General features: G+C 45.9%; 1 protein-coding gene across 8 annotated transcripts in view; it reads left to right on the plus strand.

The window, feature by feature from the left end:
• Window positions 1-12,132, plus strand: part of pax7a (paired box 7a) — a 59,287-nt gene extending 47,155 nt beyond the window's left edge. For all 8 annotated transcript variants that reach the window (XM_055916385.1, XM_055916392.1, XM_055916394.1 and 5 more), the window contains exons 8-9: window positions 9,502-9,751; window positions 11,110-12,132. In XM_055916385.1, coding sequence (XP_055772360.1) covers window positions 9,502-9,751; window positions 11,110-11,225 — 366 coding nt within the window. In that variant the 3' untranslated portion in view covers window positions 11,226-12,132. The remainder of the gene's footprint in view (window positions 1-9,501; window positions 9,752-11,109) is intronic.
• Window positions 12,133-18,179: the final 6,047 nt, after the last annotated feature.

Below are 18,179 nucleotides of genomic sequence, written 5' to 3' on the forward strand. Positions count from 1 at the left end.
CGAGTAGAAGGAAGTTGAAATTGGGCACGCTATTTATCCAATAGTGAATTTGCTGCCCCCTATCCTAGAGAAGTTAAGTCTGCCTTGAATTCTAAATAAATCACTGACAGTGTCACCAGCAAAGCACCACCACACTATCACACCTCCTCCGCCCTGCTTCACGGTGGGGACCACACATGCTGAGATCATCCATTCACCTACTCTGCGTCTCACAAAGACACAGCGGTAGGAACCAAAAATCCCAAATTTGGACTCAGTTGATGTTGAGATGTGTCTGTTACTTGAACTCAATTTTGTAGGCTTGTAACTCTAATTAACTTAATTAACTTAACTCTGCAGCAGAGTTAACTCTGGGCCTTCCTTTCCTGTCGTGGTCCTCATGAGAGCCAGTTTCATCATAGCACTTGATGGTTTTGCGACTGCACTTGAAGAAACTTTCTAAGTTCTTGACATTTTCCATATTGACTGACCTTTATGTCTTAAAGTAATGATGGACTGTCATTTCTCTTTGCTTATTTGAGCTGTTCTTGCCATAATATGGATGTGGTCTTTTACCAAATAGGGCTATCTTCTGTATACCACCCCTACCTTGTCACAACACAACTGATTGGCTCAAACACATTAAGAAGGAAAGAAATTCCACAAATTAAATTTAACAAGGCACACCTGTTAACTGAAATGCATTCCAAGTGACTACCTCCTGAAGCTGGTTGAGAGAATACCAAGAGTGTGCAAAGTTGTCAACAAGGTAAAGGGTGGCTACTTTGAAGAATGTCAAATATAAAATATATTTTGATTTGTTTAAACCCTTTTGGTTACTACATTATAACAGATATGTTATTTCATAGTTTTGATGTCTTCACTATTATTCTACAATGTAGAAAATAGAAAATAAGAAAAACCTTGGAATGAGTAGGTGTGTCCAAACCTTTGACTGGTGCTGGATGTTGGATAATAAATCATTATAGTAAGTTAGCTCTCCATTTTTCTCTGTCCTGGAAGTGATGTGTGTTTTGGAGTGAGAGGGACCATGGATGCCATGTGTGAGGAAAGCCTGTGGTGCTGTGGAAGTGGGCTGGGCCTACACACGCACGCACGCACGCACGCACGCACGCACGCACGCACGCACGCACACACACACACACACACACACACACACACACACACACACACACACACACACACACACACACACACACACACACACACACACACACACACACACACACACACACACACACACACAGGGGATCAGAGACAGGCAGAGCTGCTCTCACCCCTGCCTCCCTTTGATCCGTGTCCCCAGGCCTGCCTGGCTACCCTCGCTGCTCTGCACCGCACCACGCACGCTGACACCACGCTATGCTCGCCTTGCTAGCGACTCCCCACAACTGTCTGACATAGATAAGCCAGGGGAGACTCCAAACTGCCGCTGCCGCTCTTCTCTTCCATTAGCGAGCACTGACGCTTCTTTAAAAAACGGGATGAATTCCATTTAAGACGCCAACACTAGTCGTTGCCAAAAAAGAGGGAGAGAGAGGGAGAGGGAAAATATAGGAACAATCTAGAGGCTCTGGCTCCATTCCTCCCCCCTCTCTGACTTCTAACAACACATCCTGCACCTGAATACCAATGAGAGAGGGAGATTCATGTAGTCCCCCACATTATTAAAAGTTGGGCATTAAGCCTCTCACCGGGCACCATGTCAGCTGGCAAGCTCTACTGACAACTAATCAAAGGGGATGAACACATAGCCTGCATTCATAGCTCAGCCTCTCGCAGAGCAAGAGGGGGAATACATAGACGTTAATTAGAACTTCCATTAAAACAAATACTGTTTCAATTTGGCAAGTATAAAAAAATATATAAGTGGCTTTCAAAAAAAATATTTAAAAAATAAGACCTGCTCTTGGCAGCTGCCAAGAAAATCAAGGGAGTGTAAATCATATCCACTGGCTATATGTTTCTGCATAGATTATTAGGGCTTGCTGCCTGTTTAACACTTCTGAACTCATAGGAAAGGATTGCTGGTGTCACAAACATACACACATTGGCAATATGGGGCTTTTGACTATATGTATCTAATTTAAATGCATTTTTATTGTCTGCCAAGATTGAATAGGGTTTTAGGTGCCTTTAGTGTTTGTATGTTAAATGATGCAAGGGCAAAAGTTTTTCCTAAACAGGCTTTTGATTTCTTAACTCTGTGGTTGGTTCCATGCCTGTGTTCTCTATAGCTCAACCTCTAACCCCGCTAGAACAGCTAAGTTAAACCAATACGCTCTTTGCCTTCTTGTTTAACATAAATATCTCTGGATGTGGTTTTTATCTATTTTTCACCTACCAACCTGTCCCCTTCTTTTTTTTTTGGCAACTCCTGCTAATAGTAGGTCTCTCTCTCTCTCGCTCTCTCTCGTTCTCTGGCTGTCTCTCTCCCTCGCTCTCTCTTTCTCTCCGTCACTCTCTCTCCCCCTGGTGAGGCAGCTCTGCTCCCCACGCCCAGATGAAAGGCTATGGCGACAATAAAAATGCTATTTAAATGCAATGGTGTTTGTGTGCGGGTAAGAGATATTTCCTGCAGAAAGTGAGCTGCTGCATCCTGATAAATAGTAAATATAAGGGAATGCGATTGACATTTATCTTGCAGAGGCAGCCAATATACATTTCAGTAAATCCTAGAAGATTTAAGTAGGAAATGACTGAGACTGATTCACATGCTGTGTGTCCCACGCAGACGAAATGCCTATAAGATTGAGAATGGTATTGCCTTTATTAAAGTATAGGCACATACATCAATTCTATCTTGAAAACCAATTACACACAGGCGTACACTGTGAAACATGCTCAAGACATTTTATTCCATACATTTGTTGCATTATTTTCCATCACTTAACAATGTTTTTTGCTTCTTCTACATATTATTATGATTATCATTATTATGATTATCATTATTATTATCGGCATCATCATCATCATCAATATTTTGTTTGGTATTATAATTATAATTTATTAGTAGTATTATGCAGTCTCATACCTTCCATTTGTTGGGGCAGGAAAGGAGGCAGGTGAAGTGTGTGGTGTGTGAGGCCTGCGCAGGGTGACCTCTGTGGGAGGGGTCAGGGGGTGGCAGAATCACAGCAATGCAGGGCTGCAGTCAACCTGCCCTGCTAGCTGTCCGTCTGGAGGTTGGGGAGGTTGTCTGACTGCATGTGTTTCTTGTTAGTTCCAGATGCCTCTCTGACAGGTGCATGGACGTGATTAATACCTCTCTGGTCATCTCTCTCTCTCTCTCTCTCTCTCTCTCTCTCTCTCTCTCTCTCTCTCTCTCTCTCTCTCTCTCTCTCTCTTTCTTCCTCTCTCTCTTTCTGAGTGCTTCATTGGCACACTATCCCTGTTGCTCCCCTCCCCCTCCCCCTCCCCCAGTCTAACCCTATGGTGCTCAGTGGAGAGATAGACCTAATCCAACACACCACCCACATATCTCAGCTTCCCACCAAGATGAAATGGAGCCCAGTATTGCTCAGTGTTATATTTTACAGCATCTGTAGAACATTATTCTGATAATATTGGACATTAAAGTATATTTTTTTCAAGCTAAAAACAAAAATATAATTTTGTTACTTTGTAAACATCACATAGCATGTTTCTCTCTCTCTCTCTCTCACTCGCTCTCTCTCTCGCTCTTCCTCTCCCTCTCTTTCTCCCTTGCTCTCTCTTCCTCTTTCTCGTGAGCCAGTAAAATGAGAATGTGTGATGTGGTTGGGTCCCCAGCTGGTTGTCTGGAGCTGCAGCCCACTCCTCTCAGTCTCCAGCTGAGAGCTATTTCACTATTTATTTACATGTAATTATGGCTATGAGGTGCAAACATTAACACTGTCAAGAACAATTTGACCTGACATTTTTCACTAGGCCTGGCCCCTGCTGTTTTTAGCAAACAAACCCCCCCAGCTCCCCCCGACTTCCCCGCTCCCCGATACGCCTCTCTGTCCTCTCCGAGCTGCACCCTCCCTCATACACACAGCCCTGCCTCACTGAAACCACTCTGCTGGAATCAGAAAATCTGCCGTTTAATTTGGCAGAGACGGTGGTGTGAGGAGAGTTGCAGTGTGTGTGTGTGTGTGTGCGTGCGTGCGTGCGTGCGTGCGTGCGTGTGTGTGTGTGTGTGTGTGTGTGTGTATTGGAGGGGGTTGCTCTTGTTCCTGGTGGCTGAATCCATCCCACAGTAACTCAAGCATATCACTAGCAGAGAATAGAGGATTGCTCCCCACACGTTCTCCAATTGCAGCCCAATAGACGGCATATTAACCTCTGTTTAGTGAGGGGCCCTGCACGCACTGTTGGATGTTTAGGAGGGAGGGAGACCTTTCTCTGGCTAGTAGCAGGCAGCTGTGCTCCATTGAACACAGGGTTAGAGAAGACGGGTGGGGGCCGGGGAAGGAGTCAGGGAAGAAAATGCATTTTGTCAAAACTATTATTCTCCAATTACATTTTATGAAACATTTTGGAATTAGTATTTATTTAAGATCATGCGGAATTTCATTTGATATTGTGTGTGTTTAGGTCTCGAGTTTAGCTGTTAGATAAAATAGTGCAGCTCGGTGTTTGTGGGGAGAGGTGTTAGAGAGCAGAGTTGAGAGACTGGGGGATACTGTGGTAGTATGGCTAACATGTTGTGAGAAGTGACAGCTTGTTCCAATGCCCGCTAATCGTCCTCATCTGTGCCTAGCTTGTCAATGCCCAGATTCTGTCAGTGCCAATCAGGCACTTAATTGAACACAATTAACCCCCCCCTCTGCCCGTACAACCCACATGCTTCAAAAACCTATTTCTCTCTCTCCAGTTCCCATCCTCCCTCTCACCCTCTCTTCATCCTGTCTCTGTCTCTCCTCGTCCCATAGCATTGGTGGCGGAAGACACTTTTCACTTTTGATTAACGTGCCGCGGCCAATTAATGCACTGACTCACAGGCCAGGGCCCGTCATCTGCTGCCTGCCACCAACACGTCAGTCTGCGGCACGGCCCCACACAGCTCCCCTACCACTAGCATCACCTCCACCGTGACCAAAACGCTCTAATTCAATTTATGCAATCGCTGTTATTTTTAAATAGTCATTATGTCTGCTCAGATGAGGGGCCTTACTGCCCGCTGGGCTGTTCCTCTCATGTGAGAAGGAGGGCTGAGGGGGAGGGTGGGGGGACTTGGGGTTGCACTGGTCCATTGACTCTTTAGAAAAACTCCTTCATCTTTTCTTTTTTAATTCTCTTTCCTAGTTGTTTTCAAAATGAAGAAATTGATGCTGTTGTTTATTTGATTTGTGCATAATCATTTTACCCTGCATTCTTCAATGTACAGTATCAGTCAAATGTTTCTACTAGCTTTTGAGTAATATTTGCATCACATGTTTTTTTAATCAGTTCTCAGAAATAATTTGTAAATATTCAATATTTTATATGGAATATTGCACCCAATTTTAGCCGTTGCGCAAGTTTGAATTATTTCCAATCAACCAAGAAATACCATTCAGTGTACTCATACTTCTTAATTTATAGGTCAGTAAATTCAAAAATACATTTACTCTCTGTAATCACACCCCAGGACTGACATTGAAAAAAACATCTACCCAAATTTGGTGTCATCGTCATCCCTGATCTTAAGTCATTCCCAGCTGAGGCGTGTATCAGCCAGGCAGATCTGCCAAGGTGCGCGATGTTATTCTGCGCCCCTCAGATAACTTCCAGACATTTGGAGTGCTTATTTTCTCCTCTCTGCCCCGGTGACCTCTGCCGAACTTAAAGGTATGTCTTGGGGGCATTCGATTTGGGCAGAACGGGAGCTATCGGTGACAGGGGAGCTAATCCAGTCTTGCGCAGATTAAGAGAAGTGTTTGTGGAGTGGAGTGTGTTGGCGAGGGCGCTGGCGCCGAGAATGGAACACAGGGCTGTCCTATCAGCTCTCCAGGCAGGCTGGCCCTCAGGCCAACTCAGTCCTACAGGAGTCTTTGTACTTCCCAAAGCCTCTCTCTCACACTCTCACTCTCTCTTTCTCTCTTCTCTCTCCTCTTTCCTTCCCCCTCTCTTTATATCTATATACTCTCTTTTTTATTTTCCTTATGCTGTATCACTTTCTTTCAGATGCAAAACCTTTGTCTGTGAAATATTTTTGTGAACATGAAAAAGCGTATAGTGAACATTTTCATCCGTCACTAGTGCATGTCACTGGGTGAGCAGTGAGCACAGGTGCACTCTGACCTGATGTGGTCATTCAAGGGTTAAGATGAGCATAGCACATTACATGACCGTATATTCATAATGTAAGTATTGTTTAGGGATATTGCATTGATTGTGTACTTCATATATAGTGAAAATAAAGGTTAATAAATAACATTGTGACGTAAGGCATCTCTTTGAAACTGTGGCTTGAACATGGCACTGTAGGGAATTTAGCGAGTATTGTATGTTAGAAAATTATGCAATTTTTTCAATTTTTGAAAATAATGCCTTCCGCTTTCTCAGTCAGTCAACTGCCTCGCAGTAAGTCAAGTTATTTTATTCAGGAAGCAAATCCAACAAAGAGCAAAGGCTCGTCAAACATTTAAGTAGACAAAAAAATATAATTTGACTGTTAAGGAAATTAGCAGGGTATAAAAGAATGTATTTTTGTGTCGCAAATGCTCAATTTATTTTTCTGAAAGGATTCACATTGTATCAACTTACAGTTCCCTGTTCACTCTGCCGCAGGGCTGGAGGGCTCAGAAGTTGAGAGAATTAATTAGTTTTTTATTATTATTTATAAAGTAATCTATCTGTATAGAGAGAGGCAGGGGACGCCCTGGAGCAGTGTCCTTTAAACTGGTCCTGGCTCACATTATCTCCTCCAACAGCCCTAGCACAAAGTCAAACAACAAACGAACACTGAGGACGCTGTACGGAGAGAGAGAGAGAGAGAGGGAGGAAGGGGTGTAGTGGAGGACTGTTCTGAAAGGGAGTGAGGGTGTTAAGTGTGTATTGAGTGGTGTTGTTCTGGAGCAGAGCAGGTCTAAAGGCCTGTTGAGGGTGTGTTTTACACCCTGCAGCTGATACTCAGCATCAGCCATATCTCCACCCACATCAGATAATAGGGGGAAGTAGTGAAATGGCATTGATTTTTATTTAGCTGTGTGAAAGCAGTAGGACATTACAGATAGCTAATATGAACCCAGGCTCAATCGAGGAGCTTACCTTTCCCCCCTCCAGCATCAGTTAACCAAAACCTTCTGAACAATTTTAGGAAGGGCATCTCAAGGATACAACCGTCCAGACATACTGTCTTTTTTACAAACTTTTTTGCAATCTTGGGGAAAAAATGTAATTATAACATTGTCCATGAAAAGTGGCCATCTCTGTTGAGGAACTGGTGAAATCTATGAATAGTAATTAGGCTCAATTTAGCACAGCCCCTGATTGCTGGCCGTTTTATTATTTAATGTTTAAATAAGGAAGCGAAGTAATCAAGCTTCAATTAACTGATGACTACATCTGGCACCACCCCCTCCAGCTGTCTCCCTGGACCCCCAACTAGCACTTCCTCACACCCAGTCACATGACCAGCACAGCACAGTACACCACAACACAGCCCGGCACAGCACAGTACAGCACAGCCCAGCACAGCAGGGTATAGGAGGTTCCACACTGAGAAGGAGTCTGTTTTCCAGCTCCAATCCATATGGGAGAGAGCATCCCATGTGTCCTGCATGCAGAGAGCCATAAATCTCCCTCTTATGGATACATGTCACATGTTCTGTCTGAATAAGTTGTGGGGCTGGTGGATGGTGGGGGGTTTCCATCCTGATAGAATTAACATGAGGAAATCACTAACCAGCCTTTATGTCTCTGATGTGCCTCAAGTGCTTCATATTTCCTCAGAGACAGTTTTTGCAGAATAGGATTAATTTGTGGAATAAGATACATTTTCCCAATCCGGTGTGTGTGTCTGGCTATGTATTTCTGAGCAGTAGGGCTGCGTATGTATGCGGTGAAGAGGTTCTACAGTATAATGGTTGTTTGGATGTTCACTCTGGAGACTGGAGCCCTGTCCTTCTGTAGGATATTTTGCACCACAGCATCGGCTCTGTGAACTGTGTTTAAACCTTTTGTGTGTGTGTGTGTGTGTGTGTGTGTGTGTGTGTGTGTGTGTGTGTGTGCGTGCGTGCGTGCGTGCGTGCGTGCGTGCGTGTGTGTGTGTGTTTAACCACCTCCATGATGGGCTAATTGGTTTAGCAGCCAAAGCGCCAAAGGCCAGCCCAGCGTAACGAGACACAACGTGAACCTGATGTTGGGGAGGATGCTTCCATGCAATATAAGGGAAGCATGTGTGGGACCATTTCCCCATTCTCCCCCATTCACAATCTCCCCGGCCCTTTCTAGTTTTATAAAAAGGGACATTATAGTCCAATTCTAACGTTTCAGTTTCGGCCAGAAGCTCAGTAGAAACCATCTGCATTGCATTGTGGCGATGGTCTGTGCCTCTAGTCTAATGGAGATAATCATATCCATACCACAAGTGTATTATTTGTTAACTCATCATTGTATATTAGATGAGATTACAGAGTATTGAAATAAATGCACTCATGCTGTATAAATAACACCCCTAATACTTACCCTAGCCATAACCCTAACTCATACTAGCAGTAGGCCCTTCAGTGAGGCTAGTGGAGACTATTTCTGTGGGGATCTGATCTAAGAGGATCGTTTACTGCTTCCAACTTCATTACTATTCATGAGATGGCTAGGCTAGGGGATGGAGATTAGGGAGTCCCTCAGTGCTTGTTGTGATGTAGGCCTCAGGCCTCCTCCAGCCTCCAGGCTCTGGGACATACAGGGTCTGTCTGTCAGTGGCTCTATTATCACCCTAAGACCCTTCTGTCCCCACACTGTCCCCACACTGTCCCTGCGTTTAACGCTGAACTCACTGGCACCACTAATAGAACACTCTTTTTGTTTCTTCCCCTCCCTCACCCCATATCCCTCTCTCATCACATCTCCCTCCCTCACCCCATATCCCTCTCTCATCCCATCTCCCTCCCTCACCTCATCTCCCTCTCTTACCCCATCTCCCTCTCTCACCCCATCTCTCTACATCCCTACATCTCCCTACATCTACATCCCCATCCCTCACCCCATCTCCCTCTCTCACCCCTTCTCTCTGCATCCCTACATCTCCCTACATCTACATCCCCATCCCTCATCCCATCTCCCTCCCTCACCCCATCTCCCTCTCTCACCCCATCTCCCTCTCTCACCCCATCTCTCTACATCCCTACATCTCCCTACATCTACATCCCCATCCCTCGCCTCTTCCCCCCCCCCCCCCCTTTTTTTTGTTGGTCCATGTTTCAAAGTTAAAAGACTGTTTTTTACATCTGTACAACTCAATAGTGCAGTCACTCAATCTCATCCATGTGTTATTTAGGACCTCAGCCTTTCTAACTCCCCCTCTGTCTCCCCTCTGCTCTCCCTCTCCAGGTGATGAGCATCCTGAGTAACCCCAACGCGGTGCCCTCCCAGTCCCAGCATGACTTCTCCATCTCCCCCCTCCATGGCAGCCTGGAGTCCTCCAACCCCATCTCAGCCAGCTGTAGCCAGCGCTCTGACTCCATCAAGGGAGTGGACAGCCTGGCTTCCTCCCAGTCCTACTGCCCCCCCACCTACAGCGCCACCAGCTACAGTGTGGACCCTGTCACCGCTGGATACCAGTACAGCCAGTATGGACAGAGTAAGTACTGCGTCTGCGTTTATGTGTGAATGTGAGAAAGTGAGTGTGTGTGTTTGTTTATGGATGTCTTTTGCCTTTCCCATCTGACCTCCTTCCAAGTCTCCTGCCTGTCTTCCATCTCATATTACATGGGACCAGTGGTAGTTAGAGGAAATGGTGCCGCTACCACCACCTCCCAGGCCGGGCTGCCCCCTGACCTTTGACTCCTGGTCTGTCAGAGCAGACACGTGCTCCTGATAAAGGCCTCTGATTCCCATTCGGTGCTGCCTAGCTTAGTCACACTATGCTCTGCTCTGCTTGGCTGGGAATGAGGAGAGGGCCACTTCAAAGGCACTAACACACCCTGAGGGGCCACACTGTCCTCTTAGCCACCCCTTTCTCTCTCTTTCTATCACACACACACACACACACACACACACACACACACACACACACACACACACACACACACACACACACACACACAAACAAACACACACAAACACACACACACACACACACACACACACACACACACACCTCGGGGCAGGAAACAGGCTGATCTATTAGATTAGCATAATTATTGACTGATGCTGTCACAACCCTTCATAAGGGGTAAACTGTAGCACACTTCCCCAGCCAGCCTCCTTTGGTCCCATGTGTATACCTGTGCGTGTTTGTTTAGGTGTGTGTGTGTGTGTGTGTGTGTGTGTGTGTGTGTGTGTGTGTGTGTGTGTGTGTGTGTGTGTGTGTGTGTGTGTGTGTGTGTGTGTGTGTGTGTGTGTGTGTGTGAGTGTGTGTGCGCGCGCGCGTGTGTGTGTCTGTGTGCGTGAGTGTGTGTGACAGTAGTGTTATCTGCAGCCAGCTTGCAGAGCAGAGAGACTGATGGCCGTGTGGATGTGATCTGATCTGTGGTTAATTAAGACAGTGATTGAGCACAGTGGCTGGCTAATGAATGGAGGAGAAAAGAGAGAGCTGCTGTCTACTGATGAAAATGATCGGGGAAGGGAAGTGTGGAGGGCATGAAATCAGAGATGCCAAGTGTAATGAAGACTGGCACACACAATACACTCTGGGACCATGCTGAGTGACAGCATGGAGACACTATGAGGTGGCACATGCCCGTGCCAAGTCTATGCCAACCTCAAACAGGGCATGGGAAAGAGATTGTTTTGTTTTCAAATTATTTCTCATTTTACTCCACTTGGTTCTGTCAGAACTCATTTAGAACAGAGTCAGACAGAGAGATGAAATGAACAACAGTGACCAACAAGAACATAAGGGTTGGCCGTGTGTTGTGTGAGTGTGTGTTTATGTGTGTGTGTGTGTATATCCCTCACATGCAAATGTGTGACTTTTTGTGTGTCTGTTCTCTCCAGCTGCAGTTGACTACTTGGCTAAGAACGTGAGTCTGTCCACCCAGAGGAGGATGAAGCTGGGAGACCACTCTGCTGTCCTGGGACTGCTGCAGGTGGAGACAGGACAGGCCTACTGAAACACCCAACCTCCGCCTGGCTCTACCCAGTCTAAACTCAACACCCCCCTACAGTACATACACCACCCTACTGCTGCCCCCCACCCTGCAGCCCAACCACTGCACCAGCACACACTCTCTCTTTCCCCACCCAACAGGCAACCAGGCAGTCAGGCTGTGTAAACCTTGGCTCTGCCCCTCCCCTGTGCCATCCTCACCCCTGATTGGCTCTGTCCAGACATCCCAGAGACATTGGCTCCAGCCAGCATGGAGAACACGCCCCCTGGCTGCAGTCGAGTCCACACTCAGAGCCATTTCCAAATGTACATTGACCTTGTTGTTTATAGTAGTTCACTAAGCCAATGTCATTCAAATGATAATCCCTCTTGTTTTATATCAATATTGTTTATATTATTATTGCTGTTATGATTATGATTCATGTGATTTTGTTTTTTATTCCCTTCCTGGCTCTTTTTTCTGTCAGTGTGAAATGCTAGCAGATGACTGAGGTGATACAGTGTAGTGTGGTGCAGAGTGTGTCTGTGTGTGTGTGCATGTGTGCGTACGTTCATGCATGTGGCGGCTCAGTCAGAGAGAGAAGCTCCCACATGAGAAAATACTACAGTTTACTATAGAACAATACAGTACTTACTATCGAATTCTATAGTAAATTGTAGTATACGGTAGAATACTATACTACACACTGTAGTATCCCTTGACCATGTATAGTACTTACTATAGAATGTTGTAAGATACTGTAGAACACTATAGGAGATACTACAGTATTATCTGAAAAAAAATGTGTAGTGTATAGTACAGTACTGTCAGGAAAAACAGTACAGTCTGCAAAAACACTACACTTTTTAAACTTTAGTAAAAACGACAGTATTTAATTTGCATATGGCCTGCCCCCCCCCCCCCCCCCCCCCCCCCCACACACATCGTAATTTGTGTCACCCATAAGTGAAAACCTACATGCCAAGAATAGAACATATGTTATGTTCCCTACAGGTTATAGAAGAGAGCAGACTCTCTAAACTACTGCTCAGACCCCCGATCTACCTACCTACAAGGAGAAAGCTTCCACTTCTAAACTATACAGTATACTACAGTTCCCAAAAACACAACATTTATTCATATAATATATACTTTTTTTCTTACTACAGTACTATAGTTATCTGTAATTTCTACAGTATACTTCAGTAAATGTTACAGTAGATGCTACAGTAAAGTCCACAAAAACCCTACAGTGAATACTATAGTATTTTTATCATAGTATACAATACCTGATTGTTTCCCAGACTGCTGTTCCTCTGCCTGTTCCCTGAGCTCTAATCTTAGTAAGCGTTTTGACCTTCTCACTTTCATTTACAAATTGACATTCCTAAAGAACTTGGCCACTCTGTGGGAAGTCTGGCTGGGCGGATTCTAATGGGAATTGGCAGCGGTTTGGCGGCCAATGGCTTCCCCCCTCCCAACAGCTATCCCATCCTTAGCTGTACTTCATGGGGAGGAGGGCATTGTTTGTAAAAACAGGATTGGGGAAATTCATGTTTTTTGTTTAGAAATATGGACCTTGCCAATGAGGACTGAACCCCCAATCCCCCAAACCCCGTCTACCACAGAACTCTATGTGACTTTAAGAGAGTAAAGGAGATTAAATGACACAAACATATTGTCAAAGCTAATTCAAAATTACCGTTCTCATTACCAGCCACCTTTTATATTATCTTAGGGTTAATAAGACATTTTCTAAGGGCACATGCAGCTGTTTACCACTTTGGTTTGGACCAAGGCGCATTCCTGTGAAACATTCCTCCAGGATGGTTGAATAACTCAGTCACATTCCTTTTCTGCTCATGATGAGATTAAGATTATACAAGCTGTGCCAGTCACATGCACTTTGGCAAATCAAATAATCCAGTCAATTGTGAAAGGGCACCGGTAACAGCCCTGGCTGGCCCCCTCTCTGGCTTTGACTGGATACGCCCCCCTCCTAGTCCCCTGGACATTCAACTCCTGCTTTGACCGACACACTCACAGATATGTACTAAAAGAAACCATTTTTTTTAGAATAGCAAATATGAAACATTTGTGTAGCACTCATAGTTGACTTTTGACACCATCTATTTTGGGCTGAATTCTAACTTGAGATACGTTTGCATAACTCCCATTGACATCAGTGTGTGATTGTTTTCCAAAAGTTGGAGTGAGTTAAGTATGCATATTTCAAGTCAGGATTTAGTCCTGAGTCACATATACATGGACATGATACAGTAGACGGGTAGATTGTGAATTGTTTGATTATAAAAAGTATGTTTTATACTAAAACAAGAACAATGTTCAGTGGTAGTTAAAGCAAGAGATCTGCGGAAGTCAGTGTATTTTTTATTTACTGGTTTCCTTCTGTTGTTTTTGGTTGTGTTCTATTGTAATGATTTCTTTCAACAAAATGCAGTGTTTTGCGCACAGCTAAGTAAGGAATTCTGTATATTAAATTAGGAAAAAATTCCAATAAATTTCCTCAATTTAATAATTGTATAAAGGAGGTTGAAACTCAACTGAGTGGATTTAAGTTAGTAGACAGAGAGAGAGAGAGAGTCTCGGACCAATGTGTTTTGATGGTGACCAGATGGAACCTATTATACCACACCTGTGCAGCCAGGAGCATTGGAAGGTGTATTCCAGCACTTGATCTTATGGACTCACGATCTGAGTGCAGACCTTACCGTGGACCATACATATCTATCTGACCTCTGACCTCTCAGTGTGAAACATTGTTGAGGGGCTCAGCAGCACAGCTTTGATGCCATGAAGGATGGTGACCTCTCCTTTCTGGGAAAGAGGTTAGAATAGAATGGTGTGTTCTCTGGCTATGTGTGTGTACAGCCAGGCTCCAGTGGAGAACACCTCACTGAAAGTAATGACTCTGAAGCACTGAACCCAGGCTGGTCTAAAATATCTGTTTAAAAATGCCCCATTATTGTGTATATAAAAAAAATGTTTTTTTAAATGCTTTTAGTGTATCAAATCCATTTCTAACACCTGCGTTAATCGACATTTGGATATTTAAATCATTATGACTCTTCCTCTCCCCACCTTCCCTCTGACCCCTAACCTGATTACTTGCTTTATGGCATCTGTGTTTTTCTTTATTCCCTTCCTGTTCCGCATGTGTGGATATTACCATGGTATAATTTATTCTGCTGTATGAAGTATTAGAGTAGTGGGAACTTGTATTGGTATTTACTACCTTCAGCCTGTTGGTGTGTTGACTGTAACACTGGCGTAACTGTTATCAATTAAAGCTCTAAAACAGATCCAGTGCTGTGCTTTGTTCTTTTTGCGGTTTCGTATCAAAGTACAATAATACAATATAAAGTCACAGAGTCCAAATTGGTCATTTTTTAATGTAAGAAAAATGTGTATCATGAGTATTCAGCCTGATGGGGATTCATCTGAACTTTTCACCTCTCTTTTCCCTACAATGCCCACTTGCTCTGTATAGTGTAGTACACACGTGTGCATGCATGGACACGCGCACATGTGTATTACATTCTATGAGCTTCAGGGAACATGTCTGTTTCCATCACAGTGAGCATTGTCTGAGAGAGAGAGCAAGAGAGAGCTGAACAGTCCCAGAAAGAGGTACACGCTGGGGGAGCTGCACAGGACTGTTGCAGAGCACAGCTGTAGGAAGTCATTCATTCTGTACATTGTCCAGCTATGATCTCTCTCTGTCGGTCTGTCTGTCTGTCTGTCTGTCTGTCTGTCTGTCTGGGTCTGGCTAGGGCCCATGTGCTCTGGAATGGTGTCTGTTGATGTTTGCACACCATCACAGCTAATCTCAGTGGTATGCTACGAGCATTGAGGAATCCGTCCAGTGTGGCATTGGGACTGTCATCTGTGCTGTATATTACAGTAGCAAAGCTCCTCTTACCATTCCCACTGTTAAATGGCATGGGGATAGCGCTTTAGGTATATCCACAATGAAATACATTCATTTTAAAACAACATTTCAGCAGGCCATTACCGTAATGTATTACATAGTTTTATTGATGGAGACAGATGGGAAATGAATGACAGGGGCAATGAGAGGGACATACTGTAGTGCGTAAAGTGATGAACTCTGGGATTGAACTGTAACGGTCGTCGTATGAAGAAGGTGTGGACCAAAGCGCAGCGTGGGAGGTGTTCATGATTATTTATTTTTAAAAACTGAACACTGAGACAAAATAACAAAATGTAACAACACGAAATAGTTCTGTCTGGTGAAGACACAAAAACAGAAAACAACTACCCACAAAAACCATGTGGGAAAAACAACGATAGACAGCTGCCTCTGACTGAGAACCACACCCGGCCAAACAACAAAGAAATACAAAACATAGAAAATGAACATAGAATGCCCACCCAAATCACACCCTAACCAAACCAAAATAGAGACATAAAAAGCTCTCTTCGGTCAGGGCGTGACAGTACCCCCCCCCCCCCCCCCCCAAAGGTGCGGATCCAAATCCTGAACCTATAGGGGAGGGTCTGGGTGGGCATATGGCTCTGGTGCGGGACGTAGACCCCGCTCCACCTCTGGTTTGGCCCACTTAGGGACCCTCGCCGCCAACCCCGGACTGGGGACCCTCGTAGCGGGCCTCGGACTGGGGGCCGGACTGGGGACCCTCGTTGCGGGGGCCGGACTGAAGGGCGCCTCTGGAAGCTCCGGACTGAAGGGCGCCTCTGGAAGCTCCGGACTGAAGGGCGTCTCTGGAGGCTCCGGGCTGGAGGCCGTTTCTGGAGGCTCCGGGCTGGAGGCCGTTTCTGGAGGCTCCGGGCTGGAGGCCGTTTCTGGAGGCTCCGGGCTGGAGGCCGTCTCTGGAGGCTCTGGACTGGAAACCCCCGTTGGAGGCTTCGTGCCATGTCTCACCCCTGGAGGCTTCTTGCCATGGATCATCACTGGAGGCTTCTTGCCATGGATCATCACTGGAGGCTTCGTGCCATGGGTCATCACTGGAGGCTTCTTGCCATTGATCATCACTGGAGGCTTCGTGCCATGGATCATCACTGGAGGCTTCTTGCCATGGATCATCACTGGAGGCTTCGTGCCATGGATCATCACTGGAGGCTTCGTGCCATGGATCATCACTGGAGGCTTCGTGCCATGGATCATCACTGGAGGCTTCGTGCCATGGATCATCACTGGAGGCTTCGTGCCATGGATCATCACTGGAGGCTTCGTGCCATGGATCATCACTGGAGGCTTCTTGCCATGGATCATCACTGGAGGCTTCTTGCCATGGATCATCACTGGAGGCTTCGTGCCATGGATCATCACTGGAGGCTTCGTGCCATGGATCATCACTGGAGGCTTCTTGCCATGGATCACCACTGGAGGCTTCGTGCCATGGATCATCACTGGAGGCTTCGTGCCATGGATCATCACTGGAGGCTTCGTGCCATGGATCACCACTGGAGGCTTCTTGCCATGGATCATCACTGGAGTGGAGAGACACACAGGAGGCCTGGCTCTGGGAGCAGGCACAGGACTCACCAGGCTGGGGAGACATGCAGGAGGATTAGTTCTTAGCACAGGCACAGAACTCACCAGGCTGGGGAGACATGCAGGAGGCCTCTTCCTTAGCCGAGGCACCGGATGCACTGGGCCGTGGAGGCGCACTGGCGGTCTCGAGCGCAGAGCTAGCACAACTCGTCCTGGCTGGATACCCCCTGTAGCCCGGCAAGTGTGGGGAGCTGGAACAGGCCGCACTGGGCTGTGGTGGCGAACCGGGGACACTGTGCGTAGGGCTGGCGCAGGATAACCCGAGCCGAGGAGACGCACTGGAGACCAGATGCGCTGAGCCGGCACCATCCCTCCTGGCTCGATGCCCACTCTAGCCCGGCCGATGCGAGGAGCTGCGATGTAGCGTACGGGCTGTGAACGTGCACTGGAGGCACTGTGCGCTCCACCGCATAACACGGTGCCTGACCAGTACGACGCTCCACCCGGTAAGCACGGGGAATTGGCTCAGGTCTACAATCTGACTGAGCCAAACTCCTCGTGTCCCCCCCCCCCCAAAAAAAAATATTGGGGGCTGCCTCTCGGGCTTCCTTGCCAGCCATGTTCCCTCATACCGCTGGTTCCCTTTTCCTGCTGCTTCTGCTCTCCTGGCTGCCTCCACCTGTTCCCATGGGAGGCGATCCCTTCCAGCTAGGATCTCCGCCCATGTGTAGTATCCCTTGCCGTCCAGGATGTCCTCCCATGTGCAGTCCTCTCCTCCACGCTGCTTGGTCCCTTGGTGGTGGGTAGTTCTGTAACGGTCGTCGTATGAAGAAGGTGTGGACCAAAGCACAGCGTGGGAAGTGTTCATGATTATTTATTTTAAAAAACTGAACACTGAGACAAAATAACAAAATGTAACAACACGAAACAGTTCTGTCTGGTGAAGACACAAAAACAACTACCCACAAAAACCATGTGGGAAAAAGCTACCTAAGTATAGTTCTCAATCAGAGACAACGATAGACAGCTGCCTCTGATTGAGATCCACACCTGGCCAAACAACAAAGAAATACAAAACATAGAAAATGAACATAGAATGCCCACCCAAATCACACCCTGAACAAACCAAAATAGAGACATAAATGCTCTCTACGGTCAGGGCGTGACATGAACCTTTGTCTCCCGGGGTAATATGTGGTCTGTAACTGGCAGTGCTAACACTACATCAAACTCTCTTACACAACACGTTTATTATATTGATTGAAAATGAACTGTCCACTATAGCTCTAACAAGGGTAAAGCAGTTGCAGTGTACTTAAATGATCCTACTGATCATACATTAACAAAGTGTTTTTAGTTTTTTAGAAAAACAGCATACAATTGCCTACTTCTTTATAAGACATCATACTGTCATTTATGCAAACAATGAAAGTAATGATGCAATGAATGACGAATTGAGGAATTCTACAGGTATTTATACT

Source organism: Salvelinus fontinalis, chromosome 3 (genome assembly GCF_029448725.1).
Source record: "Salvelinus fontinalis isolate EN_2023a chromosome 3, ASM2944872v1, whole genome shotgun sequence".
Lineage (NCBI taxonomy): Eukaryota > Metazoa > Chordata > Actinopteri > Salmoniformes > Salmonidae > Salvelinus > Salvelinus fontinalis.